We start from the raw sequence: 19,908 nt of genomic DNA, 5'->3' as shown, positions 1-19,908 counted from the left end.
ACTTGTCTCTAGCCACCCAGAGACAAACAAGGAGAGTAGGAAATATTGCCATATTACAAAATTGTATTCAATTTACACGTAACAAAAATCAAAGTATTCGTTCAATTCGTTGCTTTTTTTAAGGGAAATGAGAATTATGTTATAGTTGTAAAAACGATAACTTTATATTTGAATTACATTTTTCGTAACAAAAGTAATTGTGGCAAGTATTTAGTACCTATTGATTTTTCATTTAAATAGCCGGCGTTTCTCACATGCGCGTTGGTTGTTAAATAACGTTGATTTGTCCGTTTTTCCCGGGTGCTCTATCCTAGCCGAGTAGATAGCTGCTAACTGCAACATAAGCCGGAGCCTTACTAAGCGTAAACCCAAAGAAACAGCTATGGCATCTTATCCGGAAGAATCCCTGCCTGAAGGATGGGAAGCTCGTAAAAGTCGGAGCACTGGTAAGTAACATATTCATACCATCATGCTTGAAATACGGGACCTTTCTCCACTACATAATAACATGGAGGTTAACTCAGAAAACTGCATAATGACATATTCCTAACCTAAGCAAATTTCTAAAAACTGAACTGAAAGATCTTGCATTTGCGTTTTTGCCACTTGGCTTAAACTACATACATCAGGGGGTAGTTTTAAAGGGCTTAGAAAACTTACCTACTGAAAGAGTAGAAACAGTTCATCATACATTCATATAAAAATAACAAAATATATTCTTTCATACATATAATTTTAGAGGTAATTTGAAATTGAATATTATTGAACAATACAGAAAATACCTGATATCTCAGCTATATAGTTTTAAAAAGTAAAAATATTAATTTTTAGAAGCAATACCCATGTAGGAGAACATCCTAGTATCCTAGTTTCTTCCTAACTCCCTGTTGCTTTTTGCAACGCTCCTTATCATGTGGGTTGTGAGGTGGATTACCAATCTCTTTAAACCTGGAGTCAACCTCATTAATCAGGATCCTCCCAACATGCGGCCAATGCCTTGGTTTTGCGGTTATGAAGAATCTGGGTAAACCTGGATTATAACACGGCATAGTCAAACTGACAACTCAGTTAGCAATCATGTTTGGCAAGCCGATCCCTGAGAAGAGCAAATCAAATGTCTCAGCGGTCTTACTTGAATGTCTAATGTGTCGTGTCCATATCAAATGCATGCATTATCACACCACTCTAATCAAGTGAAGTAAAGAACAAGGTGAAAGGGTGACCTGCGTCCATCTAATCATGACCTATGTAAGGGTCTTTTGTCAGACGAGTCCCTCTCAAACTCACCACCAGAACCACGTAATTCTTTCGTAATAAAACTCTGCCCATTGCACTAGGTTTAAACCCCGTCGTAGTTGCGATTACACCCCGCTTAAGGACAGTACGTCCAAATATTGGTGTCCAATAGATGTTATTTTCGATCCTGACAACCCGATTGCTCTACACATAAAGGTAGCCAAGCAGCTCATGACAGCAAACATTTCAGGACATCGATAGCTATCCCGCCGCCGGCATGGTTGACGTTTTCAGTCCTTTAGTGACACTAACATCGTCAGTGATCGCATCTGCTGTAAACTTAATTAACTTAATTGTTACTTGGCAATAGCAACCCCCTTTTAATGCCAAGTAATAAATGCTATATGATTATATTATACAACAATCATGTTGTTATATGTTTACTTTCCAGGCATGACCTACTACTTGAATTGCCACACTAAGAAGTCTCAATGGGAGAAGCCCATGGGGCCAGCTCCATTGGTGGATGAGGAAGATGAAGATAGTGGTTCACCAAACTCCGTCCAGTGCAGCCACTTGCTAGTGAAGCATTGCGATAGCCGTCGTCCATCATCGTGGCGTGAGGAGAATATCACGCGCTCTAAGGGAGAAGCTCTGGAGATTCTTAACGGTAAATACGGCAAACCTAAATAACTTATTAATTTGCTATATTAATAGCATAATGTTACATAACACAAACAGGCTGTACATGTCCCAATGACCATGCTCACACCACATTGCTCCAGTGCAGGTTGGTGGAGGTGTTTGGGCTAGTAGCCCAGTACCAATGGATTAATGTGCCTGCTGAAGCACAGAAACATCTTATTTTTTAATCAGTGAAGTATTTGAGCCTGCAATGTCCTTACTAAACAAAGTGTAGTCTCACAAAGTGATTTCGACAATGTCCCCATCGGGAATCAAATGCAGACCTTCAGATTGGGAACCCATCACTAACCACAAGACTATGGAGACTGTCGTATTAATAACACAAACAATTCCCCTTTCTTCATTAACTTAAGCCAATGCAAGAGTATTGATGTAGCATCAGATTTGTATCAAAAGATATTTTATTTACTTGAAGATGCATTTATAACTCCCTATTTGACAACGTAAATTCTTCTTGATTTACAGAATTTCGTCGCAAGATTACGAACAAAGAGGCCACATTTGAGGAGCTAGCCAAGAAGTTCTCTGATTGCTCATCAGCCAAACGTGATGGTGATCTAGGGCGTTTCAAGAGGGGCCAAATGCAAAAGCCATTTGAGGATGTGGCTTTTACACTGAAGGTTGGCCAACTGAGCCAGCCTGTTGATACTGATTCTGGAGTGCATATTATACTCCGAACAGCCTAAGCATCTACTCAGAAGATGTTTGTTTACCTACTTTAAGTCCTTCTAGCAAATCCAGCTTTTTTACAAAAAATACATGAAATCAGCTAGAATATTTTCGAAAATATATAAAATATTGAATGGAAACAAAATCTACCTTTCTGAAATAAGATCTTTTACAACATTAATTTCATACTCATAGGATTAGATAACTATGTAGGTACGTCTTTTAAGGAATAATTTTTCAAGAAGCTTTCTTTTTATTGTCTTACAAACCTTAACTGGTGAAAGAACATATCGTCACTGGAAAGGCAAAATTACGTAAGCGCCAAAATAGGTATTTTGGGTTTTTTATATATTCGGAATCAGCGTTTCATTCTGCGTCGATCTGTCTGGGTAGCATTGCGATACGAGCACTTTTTTGGCGCTTACGTAAATTTGAAAATAGTTGACTTTTTTCAATTCCAGTTTCTTAAACGACAAGATTTTGGTGTTTTTTTCGTGACTGGTGTATAAGTAATATTGTGGTCCTATATAATAACTACATATTAACTTTAAGTAAATTTGGCATTCTATAGTTTGAAAAGTATCATTTTATTAGTAATTTTGGACTACTGAAAATAAAAAATAGACTATGTATAAGTCATTTTTATTTACAGCTTTTAAAATAAGTAAGGCGTATAAGAAAAAAATGTCTTAGCATGTTTATGCAGTGAATGGCGAATAAGTAATTTTGACTTACAGTATTTAGAATAAGTAAGCCGTGTACGTAAATTTGCCTTCGCATTTTTATGCTGTTATTAAGCAAGTTTGTGGGCTAGCAGTAAGTTTCCCAGGAAGTTATTTTTTAACAATAGATCTAAAAGTAAAACTATTTTAGAATTGATTTTATAATTTATTAGCGACCCGGCTTCGCTCGGATGCAATGCTGAGGAAAAATGAAATTATTTACGACATCACATTAAAATCCTCAAAAATAACAGTATTTCTACACTATTTATTGGATGTTATTATACATACCTATAAACTTTCCTCTTGAATCACTCTACCTACTAAAGAAAATTGCATCAAAATCCGTTGCGCAATTTTAAAGATTTAAGCGTACATAGGGATATAGGGACAGAAAAAGCGACTTTGTTATACTTTTTAAGTTCTGTCGTTTGCATATTTAGCGCCAATTTTGAATTGAGAAATCTAAATTCAAATTTGTTGGAATTTCGAATATCAAAACAATTGAAAGCATTAGGATTAATGCAATTGTTTAGTCACAGCGTTGGTTTGAATCTGTCAGATCATGTCCGAAAATGAATCTTACAAAGAAAAATTTTCTATAACTTTCGAAGAGGCCTACTGCGACTTCAGTGTTTCAAACAGTTAAAATCTCTATTCCACGATGAAGTGCCATGTCTGCGAGCCATCGAACGCTGGTATTTAGAATTCGAGCGTGGATATCCGCCTTCACTGAAGATAATATCGTTGCTGTGAGACAACTAATCCTCAAAAATCGTCATGTGACATACCGAGAATAGAGGCGTTATTAGGCATTTCAGGGACAACCATTTAAACGATATTGAATGAGGCACTTGGTGTGAGAAAACTAGTTTGCCGTTGCATCCCGCATTTTCTGACGATCATAAGGTAGCTCGCGTCAGATGGTGTAAGAAAACTCTTCAGAGGTTCAACCGAGGAGAGTCAAATCACGTGTACGACATCATCAGTGGTGACGAATCTTGGATTTATGCTATTATCCTGATTCCAAACAACAATCCACTGTTTGGGTCTTCTAAAACGAGTCAAAGCCGACTAAAGTTGTTCGCTCTCGAAGCACTTCAAAGAAGATGGTGGCTACCTTCGTGGAGAAAATCGGTCATGTTGCGACAATTGCACTTGAAGATCGTAGGACGGTTAATGCAGATTGGTATACCACAATTTGTTTACCACAAGTCATCGCCGAACTTCGCAGGAGTGCAGGATGCTGCACCATGACAACGCAAGCTCACACACCGCTCGTCAAACGATTATTTGAAGCAGGAAAACGTAGAAATTCTTGACCATCCTCCATACAGTCCTGACCTAAGCTCCAATGATTTCTTTACATTTCCTAAAATTAAAAAAGAAACTCTTCGCGGTCAAAGGTTCCAGTGCGGTGAAGAAGCGGCCAACGCTTTCAAGTCAGCCATTTTGAACACTTCTACTTTGGAGTGGAATAAATGTTAAATAATACCTGGTTCGAGCGAATGGAAAAGTGTATTAAACTTCGTGGTAAATACTCTTAAAAACAATAAGGGGAATTATTGAGGAATTAAAAAGACTTGACCCTTCCAGAGACTTGACTCGACTTAGAGCCACGTATGCTTGTCCTAATTCAAACAATTTTGAGCCCAAATATACTACTGCATGGTCGACTGTGCTGCCCTGCATATGTTATGTTATGTTAGTGGGCTCTGTTTTCCGCATTTAGACTCTAAGGTGGCCCATTATGCGTGTAATTGTTGACTACGTAAGCCAACCTATCTCCTTCCAGAAGCTCAGAAGCCTCCTGGGGATTTCACAGGCTTCGCGGAGCGACCCCACCCAGCGATCCACTGTGCTGCCCTGCATATTATGGACGGTGGATGACAATGACAAAATTAAGGGCAACATCCTTCTTTCAGTCATTTTGTAATATCGTCCATCTTGGATTTGAAATTTTGACATAATGACAGTATTCTACTAGTGTAGTCCTATCTTTGATACCCATATTGAGGGGGTTGTGGAAAAATATGTAATCCCCCATTATGTACCGGCTGCCATCTTAGATTTATAATGTTATTGATTTTATTATATTGTATTGACATCGGAATTAAAGGTGCGTACCAAATTTCAGATCAATCTGACAACAGGAAGGTACTTAAATTGCAATATCTAATTTTGATACAAATATACCGTACGGGTTTAGCTAAATAAAACCGTTTAACCCTTTCACGGACAGAGACCATGGGTCATTGGTGGTTCATAATAGGTAGTATGGCACCTTGGAATCGGAACGTCCGTATACGTTCTGTCTTTGAAAGTGTTAAAAAGAAACTTTTACAAACAAATAACGGGTTGTACGCTATTATTTATATTTTATGAAACTTTATTTCTGGCACTTCAGTATTTTAATAGCCATTTTTATAAATCAATTGAAGTAATAAGTAGTTTAAAGAGGTATTAAGAATAATTATTTGTCTCTTACGTCTTTTTACCCATGTAAGATATTACAAAAACTTACTTTAAAGAATTTTTTGTGAACTGACATAATCAATCGATCACTTTGCAGGCAATTTTTACATAATGAGAGCAGATGTGTAAAAGTCGTTACAGTAACTTTTACTCCGCTAACATTACAGTATTATTATATTTAAAGAAATATTGTCGTTCTCGTATGCATTGTCGTAAGAGCTGTAAGTAATTTTGCTTCCAAATAATATTTTAACCAGATGGCGGTTAAGTAAATTTGCTTTACTGTAAACTGAAGTCATTTTTACGTAAGCGCCACTATATCCTAAAATAGCAATCCAACAGTTATAATATGTATTTCTGGACATAGAAAATTAAAAAACAATGTAACCTTACTTTGACATCATCTAAATTGGATAATTGGGTAAAAAGTTATGATAAAAAAACGAAAAAATGAAACTTTAAACGGCTTTTTCTCGAAATGGCCTTTTGGCGCTTACGTAATTTTGCCTTTCCAGTGACGATATTATTAGGTATATCTACTTTCTGGCAAAAATTATACACGATAAACTTCAAAAATAATCTTGGTAATTAGTAATTATAATTAAAAGTGCTCAAAACCCAGGCTTTGTTAGTAATTACGCTCAGCGAATGTAGTAAGATACTTGTGTAGCCTGCATGCGAGTTGGCAACCTAGTCTGGCGAACAAAGTGCGACCGTCCGTAGTCAAGGCGACGGCACACCAAAAGCAGCAGCAGGTCAGAAGCAGCACGGTGGCAGTTTCTTCTAACGTGGTTCTGCATTACAACCGCATTCAGTTGTTACATTTGATTCCTTATGAAATATTCTCCCACAACGTTGTTTCTGTAATATTTGTCTTTGAAATCATATAAACATTTATTTTTTGGTTCTAACTCGTGTGATGCACGCTGAACTGGGCCTCGCAGGTCCGCAGTGTAACGCACTTCATACAGTTTCTTGTATTACAACGTGCCCTGCCGTCTGCGCTGCTATTGCTCTAAGTGTACCGAAGTCTTCAAAATATGGGCGATATATGCCCGCAGCAGCGGGGATTAAATCGGCAACCGAGGCGATCGGGATTTTACTAAGGGCGCGCGAAGACATCATCAGTCTTTTAGCGCTTCCAAATCGCTCGGCTGGTTTCCCAAGCAGCATGCATGTTGCACAAAAGTTAATGTTATATACCTACCTATTTAATGTTGTAGTAGTTAGTATGACTGTCTACGAATTACAACTATTATTGTTCCATTCTATATAATCAAATCAGGAATTTATAACTTTACGTTTGAATAGGTGTACTGGTGTATGTGCTACTCATTAATATAATATTATCCAAGGCAAGGACTTACTACGCCAGCATTTAGAAAGTAATATTTTAGGTCTACTACAAATATACTTGAGTGGAGATAATAAAGATCCGTATGATGATGGATGACATGACTAAGAAAAGATCCCAAGATGAACAGAGACTTTTTTCTAAATGTCTGCGTGTTTTGTTTGGGCGACCTGTTTAGTTTGTAAGATTCATAAACAATTTGTTAATAAGGTGTCTATGATATGGATTATGTTTTAATGAAATAAATATTACAAAATTAATATTATGTATCCATCTCATCTCCAGACGCTGACCCACTATGAAAAGACGCCATTGCACTGGCCACATTTTCAATATTTAATGGGAGGCGCCAGTCCAAGGTTAAGGAACTTGTGATCTGGGAAGATTGCGAAAGGTTTGTCGCAGCCATCGTTGCCAAATTTGTAATATTTTGGGAAGCATCACTTTTATGCATACGCCCTATATGTACTCGAAGCCCTTGGGGAAACCGTATAGCCGTCCGGAGCCAGGACAATGCGACCAGGGAGCGCGAGCTGAAATACTTAGCACAAGCAAAGTGTAAACAGAACGAAGCAAAAAGTGCATACAAAATATACATTGCAAAGGCCTTGAATATAAACAAATTAATGACAACGCAATAGTGTAGAATAAAAGGAATAGTCTGTAAGTACTTCTGTAGTAGAAAATATATACAAGCGTTAATAGTGTAAACCATTGATTTACCGTAAATTGAAATAAATGAAAGTGGTACCTACTACCTACAAGACACAATTTTTTCTAAGATTTTAATTTTATGCTGTGTTGTAATACTTATAGGTAATCATCAATCATAAGCGTAAACTAGAAAGTATGGTGTGGTTGTAGATTACGAGACATAATGACACTATATTTACTTGGTTATGATCTGAAATCATAACATTTAAGGGTGGTATTACAGAGATGGTACAGAAGAAGTGATACTATATAATATTGTAAGTATGTTTTGAATGAGGATTAAAAATTACAAGCTAGTCTGTGAATGTAGGCGGCAGCTCTGAAGAGTTTCCCTAAATTTTGACAGTACTCCATAGTCCAACTAAAATTCGTGATAAATGAGGGACTTTCAGGCTACGTACCCCAAAAAATGTACAGATGGCGTTGTACAGATTGGCCTTCGTTTAACCTTGTAATTTTTTGGATGGACTTCTCTGTTTTTGGGTATAATAAATGATGACCCTTGTATATACCCGGGCTTAACACACCCTTCAACCATTATTAAGTATTCTGAACAAAAAAAAGAGCAATATAGGTAGCAAATTAATGCTGTAAATTAATTATTTTTAAATAAGCTTATGCCTAATATTTTATTTTTTGAATAATTATGTACCTACCCAACAGATTATGAATTATCACGTTACATCTGTACAACGCCACCTACATCTTTTATCTACATCTAGGGAAAGTAGCCTGGAAAGCCGCTTATTGCTGTAAAATGTGGTGCAACGTGGAGTGTATTCCCCTGAAGGATTAGTTACGAAAAAGAAAAACAGCCATCAGTTGTAAAAGTGTTTTGATTGTTTTTCTAAGTTTTCTTCTTTCCGGATGATTTAAGGGCTATAAGGTAGTGTAAAAATACAACCAAAAGAATATGTTTATTTACTTACTTACTCAAATAGTAAGTACTTATGGGACTCTTTCAAAATTTAAGGAGACTCAGCATTATCGACACTCATTGGATGAATTAGAGGGAATTAGATATCTTTGACAAGAATTTCACGCTCCGTAGCTTGGAAACTACCTATAACTCGTATCAAAATGATTGGAAGTTACCTACCTACTTATTTTGTCCAAATTTGTATGGTTTTCTACCGGTTTGCGCCCGGCTTTAATTAGCTACCTATTACGGTTACAGACTAAAGTGACTTCTGTTGGGGCGTGAGGGAAAAGTAAGAAAAATCTTGTAAATCTAGCTCGGCTCGGTAATCTGGCTTGGGCTTGAGAATGTCCGTTATATAGGTAGTATGTATTATTCGTTATTCTATGACCTGGGATCACGTTCATTATTTATAAAAAGCACCACTAGGTATCACTGCGACGACTTGATGATCGAAGGTCAAAGGCGAAGGTAAGCCGGATGGTTATCCGGGATTGATTTCCCTCCGTTCAATGTGCTCTGTGTACCTAATAATCAAATGACAACACTAAACCCTGAGATGGATATGACTAAATGTATAATATTATTATAAGTATTATGTTACTATCTCTGCTTTAGTCGATTAGTTTAAGTCGTTTTTTTTGGTAGAGATTAGTTGTTTCGGATCGCAAGCGAGTCGGAGCACTGTGTGAATCGACGCTGCTCTTTTTTGAATAGGTCGTTTCATGTGAATCGCCGAAGAACTTTTTTATAAAAGGTCGTACCGACCAGCAGTGGTTTCGCAAGATAGAGTTTATGAATCGAACCATTCTAATAGCTACCTGGGGCAACCGATCCAAGATTTGCTTAACGACCCGCACTACGTTTGATTCGCACTGCGGTTCGATACCACTAAAAACCCCGTAAAACATTTGGATGCATGAAGGAAATAGTAATTATTAGGTTGCGTTATTTTTGTAATTTTAACACTTAATAAGTACATGGGACATATTTCAGTAAAGTAGATGAACGTCCGTGTTAGTAAACAATTAAACACGCAAGGTCGGCGGACATATACCTACACTAGATAATTGAGCAGACAGATGAAAAGTGCTGTAACGAACTGAATGCGTTGTCATTTGACTAAACGACACGCTTTTCTGAACGGTTAGTAAATTAGCATCTGTCGTAACAAAGCAGCCGGCAACATAGCTATTCAAGTACTTATTCGTTTAAAATGGAGCTATTCATGACGTCAATGGAGGGTTATCGCTGAGAGACATCGAGTGTTATAAACTAGATGATTGCGTTGTGGGGAGCCGCCGTCCTCTGGGGTTCAGCCATTACGCAGCTCGACAACAACATCCTCCTCAGCGACCCTCCTGCACCTGCATCAGCCCACTTCAAATCACTTTGTATTGCTGTCAATTTGCTTCTCAAACACGCCACACCAATCTTCCCCTTATATAACAAATGATACCAATGTCAAGCCAATTTTGTTGTTTAACTCGTTGCTATATCTACTTACCTATTATGTAGGTAACTAGAGCAATTACCTTCAAATGTGGCTGATAATTGAAAACCATACAAGAAAATGCGCTATCACTTAGAAGGTACCTACTTAGTACTAAACTTATTCGTGTCGGTAGAACATGTTAGGAGGAAGCTTTCGCATGTTGCCCAGGGTACGCCGGACGTAGCCTAGGTTGTAGTAGGAATACCTATACCTACATAAAGTACGTAAGTACGTCTAAAGGCACTCCATTTTATCGTAACCACAACTACACTACGCCTATGCTTACCCCTGTGGGGATACAGGCGTGATGCAATATTAGTATTACAAGTGTTAATAAGTACTGTATTTATGATCAAATGTAATAAACAGAAACAGTACCTATTTTATTTGTAGGTATATTATAATTTTCGTACCTATATTAACTATGCGATATTCAGTGGATAAAAATCAGTTTCAATACAACATTGATATTGTTATCATAATTTGGCACATACCTAGTTACCTACTTTTTATTTTCTTAAAATGTAAAATATAGTTAGTTATGTATTAAACATTGTGTTATAATTATGTAGCTGCTACCTACTTACGACTACAAACAAACCAATTACCTATTAAACAAAGCACGAACCTAAAGACATTGTAATCCATCATGGTCTGAATCATCCCTCAGGGTTTTCGTTACGATGTCACTAAGCACCCTGTAGGCCTAAAATTAGCCTTTGCCGGTTACATTCCTACTTACTCGATAACATAAAAACTTAAACAGCCTATATTCGTCTCACTGCTGGACACAGACCTCCCCGCAATCAATCAGAGTGGGTGTGGAGCATAGTACTCCACCACACTGCTCCACGCTGTGGGTTGGTAGAGGTGTTTTTTCGGCTAATAGCCGGGTTCAACGGCTTCACGTACCCTCCGAAGCACGGAATCATCTTACTTTTTCGGACATACAGGTGATTCAAGCCTGCAAACTCCTTACCAAACAAAGGACAGTCTCACAAAGTGATTTCGACAATGTCCCAATCGGGAATCGAACCCGGACTTCCAGATCGTGAACCTAACGCTCTAACCACTCGACCACGGAGGCTGTTACTGTTACTTTCTTGATACTAAAAATATGAAAGTTATAACAACATGTTTGTAGACAGATGTAGTGACTAGGTATAATACTTACTTATACATAAGTAGTTTGTGAGCCACAAACTACTTAAGCAATAGCGGAAAATTACGACCTATCTATATGTACTTACTCAAACAACTTATTAAAACAGTGATGCTCGTTAAGTGACGATACAAGCAACACTCAACTAATTGTTATGCATTTGCTAATTATGATAGTAATTATGAAAATTAAGTCGGTAGTTTGAAAATAGTCTGCTAACACTCAGAACAGATTCTCGTCAGTGCTTCATTTAAATAAGTATACTACCTAGGTAGATCATTATTACCCAGCCTGCAACTTGTCTACGTTACTATAGTACATTTGTTTATTATGTACACGAAGTGCTTATTATAACAAAGTATGCGAATAATAAATACTACCTATGTACCTATTTAATAATTTTGATACAACTTTATTTTGCAAATGTGTTAAGTTCCGTAAAACCGGCCTACCTCTGTCTCTCAAGCGTTATCCCGTTTTCACAGGCTCCACTTACAAGTATTGCACTGAAGATTTCACGGGTCCGGTTTTTTACAGACCCGCAAAAGGAAAACCAATCCAATACAGGTTAGGGTTAGGTCACATAACTCCGAAACACATCCTCCCAGAAATGCGAGTTTCCTCACGATATTCTCCTTCACTGCTGAGCACGTGATAATCATTTATGATATGATACAAACATGAATTCGAAATTCATTAATTTAAGCCCGTGCCTACTTATAGGTAGTAAATCTAGTAAGAACAATAATAAGTAGGAAGATACCTATTTAGTTTACGTATAAGAAGAGATAAGTAAATTGACACAATTATAATGTTTTAACTACCTACGTTCTACTTATAAATATATCTATACTTAAGTAATAGTTTAGACTACAATAGGTACCTATAGTGATAGTTTAGACGGGCTTTTTGGAGCGTTCTCGTTGGTATATTATTCGTTTTGATATGACATATTTTTATATATATATTTTTTTCTTGTATTGCCAGGTCTTGTCAATAAATTCAGCACGTACGTTTTAGCTTTGCGATATCGATGTATGCACTCACAACAAGTGGTCCTGAGTAGCATATATTACCCCTAAAAAGATAATACACGTCTGGTCTGATAAGCAATTCGTAAAACCCTATCAATGATCTCTAAATTATAATGTGCTTCCCTATTTATATAGACCCAATTTAGAAGAATATCAAAAGGAACCGATACTTACGCACATGGATGAGGCTATTAGGCTATGAGGCTTAGCAAATTGTATACTACAGTTTTATGTAAGTAGCTACTCTAACTAGAATAATTCCATCTAAGATTTCACTTTAAAGAAACGTTAATGTTGTCTGACTGAAATTGCTGTCATACTTAAAAGTGAGGTCTCCAATAATAGACAACTATATTATCTATGAAGTACCTGCTCCTTTACACAAAACACGTTTATTATTCGTATTCTACTACTTATAAGTACCTATAATTTGTGTTAATTTTTATTTATTTATTTATTTGTACACAATAAAACATAAAAAGAAAACAGATAGTACAGGTAAGTTTATCTCTAAACAAAGAGATTTCTTCCAGCTTTTTAGTTAGTGGCTTATTGTACATTTGCCGTAAATAGCATTAACTACTTGACCAGACGAATGGGGAACGCTGAGGGTACAAAATTTAAGTCAACAGACCTAAGGGCATGCACTTGCTCACCCTAGTGGGCCGATAGCGATAGACACTGAATGAGGGGAAATCGTCCACCACGCCGGCAGGGTTGGTCGGGGTCCTGAAGCATGTGTTGTGGCGAGCCGCCTTGAGTGAGCTGATTGGCCGCGTCTATTAGGTAAGTAAATTATAAGAAAAAGAACCGGCAAATCTTGGTTACACTTGGTTAGGTAGGTACAGTCATGAACAATAATATAATGTACCCACTTTAGGACTCTGTCGCATTAACATATTTGACATTTAGTGAGACTTAAGTTCAATTTGTCAAAAAAGTTAATGTGACATGTTACCAAAGTGTATACATATTAATGCTCGTGACCGCGCATTTAATCTACACTATACTACATAATTAAAAGTATAAGTATAGACTGATATACTGTCATACGGCTGACGACGAAGTAACTTAAATCTATTGCTCAGCGCACTTTCCTGCAAGGTGTCTGGCAAGGCCACAACTCGACAAGGTGCGCACACGCATCTCCTTGTAACATGCTTTTGTTTCAGTTTGTGTAGGTCAGGAGTGTCTGATTAATACTCGTAACTACGTAGATGAATACTCGTAATACTTACTTACTGTCAACTTTAGCTTCAAAATGCTGGAACGAGGTGCCTCCCTTATTTCCTAAAGATGAAACGATATCTAGTCGTTTTGCGTTGCTATATAGACTACCTAAGACCACCCCGTAGGTATACAAATTCTAATTTATAACTTAAGTACTTACATTCAAAAAAGCCGGACCCACTTGTAGATAATACTTAGATTAGCCTATTAGTGAAGACAAATATCAAACTCGCTCATGGTTTTGAAATAAGTACACGTGTTTAAGCTGGATTGTGATGTACCTACGTATCACCTCTTAATGATTTATGTCGCCCATCGCTCTATTTATTTAATAACAATACATATTAAACTTTTACAGACAGCCTTATGTCTATACATTAGACAGACCGTAGCGTTGGCATAGAATAGAGTGAGAATAACACTTTACTTGCATGAGATTCTTTTGTGTCAACCGTGTACTGCCAGTATAAACATGCAGTACGCATTGTATGATTTTTTGTAAGTAGAAAATACTTACTTACTGATATACGCAGGTCAGGTAGATACCTGCGTTAATATTTTTAAACATTGCCAGGCTATTCTAATATCTAATTTAACAGCACAATCGCCATTCAGTGTAAAACAGTTATTTTATAATATTTATAATTGCTTTGAAGCTTGACACACAGACACGGAAAAGCGTGACAAGCAGACCGAGCCACGGGTTCGCACATTCTTTCCCCATTAAAACCCCACGCCAGGTAATAACGCTTTTCTGGCTCTGTGTGTAGCAAGCATGATTGCTAAATGACTCACATTTAAATCATTGCGTTACTCAATTTAATAGGCGCTCGTAAATACATAAACAGGTATTTAGTAATCCATCGCTTATCGATAGATGTGCTCGTAAGTACCTATATAAATAACTTTTGTTTAATGATTGTCAACGCGTCAACATGCACTATAGCGTTGAAGAGAGGTGTGAGGGCTTTCTTAATGCCTGTCCTTTCAAACTAGACAACAACCTACCTTGAAGGTTTTGTGTGGAGATGGGAGCATTACTTAAGGGTGAAAATAGTATTTGAAGTAAAGTAACACCATTGTTTATAGAAAACAGCATGTTTACTTGATATTCTTTTACAAAATATTCTAATACAATAGCCTGATTGGAGTGCTCTCGCCTTTTATTATGTCAGGAGTTTACTTAGCGCGTGTAATGTTGTTTCTTTAAAACATTTTTGCTATAAAATTTTCACATAAATATAAACACTGGAAGGAGTGGAAGAAAAGGAAAGAGGCCTTTGTTCTGCAGTGGGCATACATGGCTTTTAATAATAATACATACATACATGAACTCACGCCTATGTCCCACGGGGGTAAGCAGAGACTATGGAATTCTTGCTTCAATCCTGACATACTTCTCTTGCGTCCTCCACATTCATCAATCGTTTCATACATGCACGTCGGATCAAAATAGAGCTTACTAAACCTTTTCTATGGACAAATACTACGAACTTACTTATTAGCTTTTAATAATAATAATTTTCACATATAAAAAATGCTGTCTTTAATTTTTTTTACGGTTCCATACTTTTGCGACGAAAAATTCCACTTGATATCAACTCAGAATCAGAATCATTTAATGAAAATTTTATGGAATTGATTATAATAGTACGTAGTACAATAATTAAGTACTTAATATCTAAAATATTTTATGTTATTTCAAATAACACTTAGGTGTTCGTAATTATCCCGCTTTCCCTATTTGCTGCAATATTATCACATACTTAATTTTTTTTCTAAAGAACGTACATACTTGCACCTTATTTGCATAACACCATCAAAAGGTGACGTGTTTCTAAATTATGCCAATACCTAGGTAAGTATTTATTCAATGTGCCACATTTAGCAGCGCGAAATTTATTCTGTTCAGTGAATATGTAATTTATGAAAATGTACAGCCCGGGACAGACGTTAGAGTGTATCGCTTGCGACTTAACATGTTAACACTACCCGTCTAGTCGACTTTAACGCTTGCTTGATTTTACTGAGCCACAAGCATTGTTATAATAACTATTTATATATAAGTACTTAAGCAAATCCGTGATAGCCCTGTGCGAGGAACGCGTGACTTACATCATAGTGTCAGACGCTCGAATCCCGGTTTGGGCTCTAAACCACTGAATTCCATAATGAGTTTGAATTCATGTTTGGATCATAGATAATATCGCGTGGTTTCTATCGGACCTAAGTATAGCTGGCGAGGTGTGGGTTTATGTATAGAATGTATACTTACTATACTCACACCTCTGCCTAGCTATACTTACAAGTCTTTTTCTTATATGAAATTGGTTTATGTTTATCGTGTTCTGGTCAATAAGGAATTGTGTGTTTGTATCTATATCTATAGGTACGTAGCAGCTATTATGTTATGACAATAGCTGCTACGTATAAGGTATTTATTACACATGGTGTTAGTGATACCGTAACGAATACCTACTGAGGACGATGATTCAGGCCATGGTTCTGAGTTGATATCAAAAAGAATTTAAGGAATGAAAATTTTAGTGTTTTTTTTATTATTTTCAGTTCCATACTTTTGCGACGAAAAATCTCACTTGATATCGACAAAGAATCATGGTGTCAATGATGCCTCAAAGTTTATGTTACGTTGTCACTAACACCCTGTACTTACAGGTTGTTTATGTATGTTTAAGTATCTGTGTCTTCTAGGGTTTAACTGCCCCAGTGGCTACAACCACTTCTAGCGATATGCCGCGCCTAGACCCACGTCCGTCTTGCGATAGTGTTGACCACCTTACCACGTTTTTAATGTTTGTTTTGTCTTCCAAATCCGTCCCCTTGACTCTTGTCTCGCAATGTTATTCCGATCATTACTCTTTTCCACCAGCGTAAACTAATAATAAAATAACTACTTACTCAAACAATTTGTATTTATCAAAGCTACGATATTATATCTTTATTGAAATATAAAGATTCAGATAAAATACAAAATATATATATATTTCAATAAAACTCTTATTGTAGGTCATAAATTTTATTGTATGAATCACGTGTTCGCACTTTGTCCTTCTTTTTTTAAAACGATTTAATTATTGTATTAAGTAGGTACTTATATTATTAAAATAAACGCACTCACACTTAAGTACAAGGAAAATAATAAGTCATAGGGTAAGTACTTATTCAACTTATTGTCGTTGAAGGCTGTCTTGAGAAAATTGGTAATAGTACGAAGATGATTTCAAGGGGAAAGTATTTGGGCAGTACCTACGCTTTTTATGCTTGTAAACGTTGTCAACCGACAGCCAACTGGTTGTGAGTTTGTGGCAAACATAAAAAGTGACCATACGACTTCATAAGTACTGGTGTAATATAAAGTAAGTAGCACACACAACTGCCATCCAGTACCTACACACATAATTTGCCATAATATCTCGTATCTTTTTAATTGTATAACTTTTTTCATGTTCGGCCTACAAAATTTTATGCAAGCCATGACACAAAAAGTTCGTTTCTTATCTCGAACGTGCCATTTTGACAAGATAAATAGATTCAATACGATATTTCTATTCTAATGTGCTAATTTAACAATCTTGGCGGACTAATTGTAGATTTAACTCAGATAATTATTATTCCCATACTTGGCCTTTTTTGACTTATTCTAGATTTGTCTCATGTGGCATTAACTCTTGCCTGGACAAATGGAGAACGCAGAGGGCTTTCACCCGGTATAAAATTTAAGGCAACAGGCTTAAGGGCACTGTTATATATTAAATTACAGGGTAATCATATAAAATAAAAACTGCATACTCAATTCCTATTGCATTGACGTCAATGCAATAGGACTCCGGAACCATCAAGTTTCATTTCAATGGGAAATCGTTAGTTCGGGTTTGGAATTCGGATAGCAACTACGTTTTGTGTAATTCTAATACATTTTCTTTAAATAAATCTTTTTAGCGTAAATAAAATTGTTTTTTAAAAAGCATCACCTGACCCACCCCGTAATAGTGGTGTCAGAAGTGGGATACCAGTGAATTTTTACCGTTTCTTCGTCGATTCCTGGTATTCCATAACGCGTTCGCGTAAACGAATCTCATAAAAATTGTGTGGAACATTGGTGATGTGTCTGTGAAAATACAAACTTATAAACTAACACGCTATTCCTGTCCGCTCGTCGTCACCAACCTGACTCCGGAGTGACTTCCAAGTTCTCAAGTTATTTTCGTCACTTCGTCAAACTCTTCAAAATCTTCTAACTCACCGTCGAATTAATAAGTACGGTTAAACGGCGACAGTCTACCTTCCCCGCATCAGCTCGCCGATACTCGCCGTCTATCTGGAGGTCTAACCACGACAGTAAGCCTTACTTCGAGAAGCCTGCTGGTGGACCACCGAGACTGCATCCTGGGGTCAACAACAAAACTGTCAGAGTAAGCCTGCCAGTCGATCGCCGTCATATATTTTTCCTGCCGCTGCGCTGCCGCCGCCGTCACCTCGCTGCCGCTTTCCTGCACGTATCCTGATTTCGCTGGAAATGAAGATTTACAACGTGGTGTTCGCGCTGGTGTTAATGTGAGTAAAATATTTGATTCACTGTAATTGCTTCGCCACTCTCTTTTAATTAATCTTAACATTCTAAATATTGTATCACTTAGTCGATTCCTAAATATCTCCTATTATATTACCTGTCTTAATAATCCAAAATCTAAAATAATAATCTAATCCTAATACTTACCTAAATCCTATTTACATACTTACGTACTTACTTACCTCTTATAATGGCGGAAAGCAAACCTCCATCAACTCCTTCAGCTTCGAAGAAGGTTCCTGAAATTCTCATATCTGAACCTTGTCCTCTGCAGGTTCTCTGTAATTTCATTAATCCATATAAGGGTGATCGAGAAACCCTAACCGCATTTCTGACAAATTGTCAAAATGCTCTTGATCTGGCTTCACCTTGCCAGAAAATAATATTATTAAAATATATTATAGCTAAATTAGAAGGCAAAGCACAGGTAGCATGTTCTAACAAAGTGTTTGAAACATTTGACGAATTAAAGTTATTCTTAAATCAAAACTTTGGAGAGAGGAAGCATTATAATCATCTGTTGTTAGATCTTCAATCATGTAAACAACAATTTAACGAAACTGTTGCCCAATTCGCTTTGCGTATCGAAAGCTGCTTAACATCCTTGCAATCGGAGATACACAATTCGGATTCCCTAAAAAAGGAGCTCGTCGGTCGACTCGCTATAACCGAAGACCTTGCCTTGTTTACGTTCAATTTAGGATTATCACCACGATTGAGCACAATCGTTCGATGCCGAGAACCAAGGTCATTGAACGATGCCATCAACATAGCTCTCGAAGAAGAGAAGCTTGAAAACCTCGTGTACAAGGTTAATCGTAACAAGCAAGCTCATTCTCATTCGGAAGGTATCTCCAAACCAAAACGCAACTTTCAAAATTCTATATCATCGCAACAAAATTCGATATCACAAAAAAATTGTAGATATTGTAAAAAACCGGGCCATGATATTTCGGAATGTTTTAAACGAAAACATAATAATTCCAAACGAAATTCTAATTATCAAAACAACAATCCCACGGCTCCTATAAATCATGTTGCGGACGAAGCGCAATCGGAGCCGGAGTCGTATAACAACTCGGATGGCCCGTGCGAACTATGTGATAACGATAATTTAAACTAGTAAACAGAATTACGGACACGTGTCGACGTAATTCTGCTCGTTTAGACACAAAAGCAAATTCTAAATCCTCTCGTGTCACTGCTTCCTTAAGTTATGCTAAAGCCTGTGCTCAAAACTCTCCAAAGAGAGTCACTATATCCAAGAGCCAATCTAATTCAAAATCTCTATCTCAACCCTCTCCTACGAGAGACTCTGTTTCGTTGAGTCGCAATAAAAATATTGCACCCCTTAAAACTCTATCTCAACCCTCTCATACGAGAGACTCTGTATCGTTGAGTCGCAATAAAAATATTGCACCCCTTAAAACTCTATCTCAACCCTCTCCTACGAGAGACTCTGTTTCGTTGAGTCGCAATAAAAATATTGCACCCCTTAAAACTCTATCTCAACCCTCTCATACGAGAGACTCTGTATCGTTGAGTCGCAATAAAAATATTGCACCCCTTAAAACTCTATCTCAACCCTCTCATACGAGAGAC

General features: G+C 37.1%; 1 protein-coding gene across 1 annotated transcript; it reads left to right on the top strand.

Annotated features, from left to right (window-relative positions):
• The first annotated feature begins 72 nt into the window (after positions 1–72).
• On the top strand, positions 73–7,421 carry LOC126379817 (peptidyl-prolyl cis-trans isomerase NIMA-interacting 1-like). Its single transcript, XM_050028738.1, has 3 exons — positions 73–446; positions 1,688–1,906; positions 2,407–7,421. Exons 1-3 carry the CDS (start codon positions 383–385, stop codon positions 2,625–2,627), a joined length of 504 nt encoding a protein of 167 aa, XP_049884695.1. The 5' UTR covers positions 73–382; the 3' UTR covers positions 2,628–7,421.
• The last annotated feature ends 12,487 nt before the right edge of the window (positions 7,422–19,908 follow it).

The sequence above is a fragment of the Pectinophora gossypiella genome, chromosome Z (genome assembly GCF_024362695.1).
Source record: "Pectinophora gossypiella chromosome Z, ilPecGoss1.1, whole genome shotgun sequence".
NCBI classification, from domain to species: domain Eukaryota; kingdom Metazoa; phylum Arthropoda; class Insecta; order Lepidoptera; family Gelechiidae; genus Pectinophora; species Pectinophora gossypiella.
Note: the sequence above shows the minus strand (reverse complement) of the source record. Positions and strands in the feature narration are given on the sequence as shown.

Coding starts and splice junctions, on each gene's coding strand:
- LOC126379817 (XM_050028738.1), top strand. CDS start 383: ATGGCATCTTATCCGGAAGAATCCCTGCCTGAAGGATGGGAAGCTCGT. Junction 447..1,687: donor TCGTAAAAGTCGGAGCACTG/GTAAGTAACATA, acceptor TTTACTTTCCAG/GCATGACCTACTACTTGAAT. Junction 1,907..2,406: donor AGCTCTGGAGATTCTTAACG/GTAAATACGGCA, acceptor CTTGATTTACAG/AATTTCGTCGCAAGATTACG.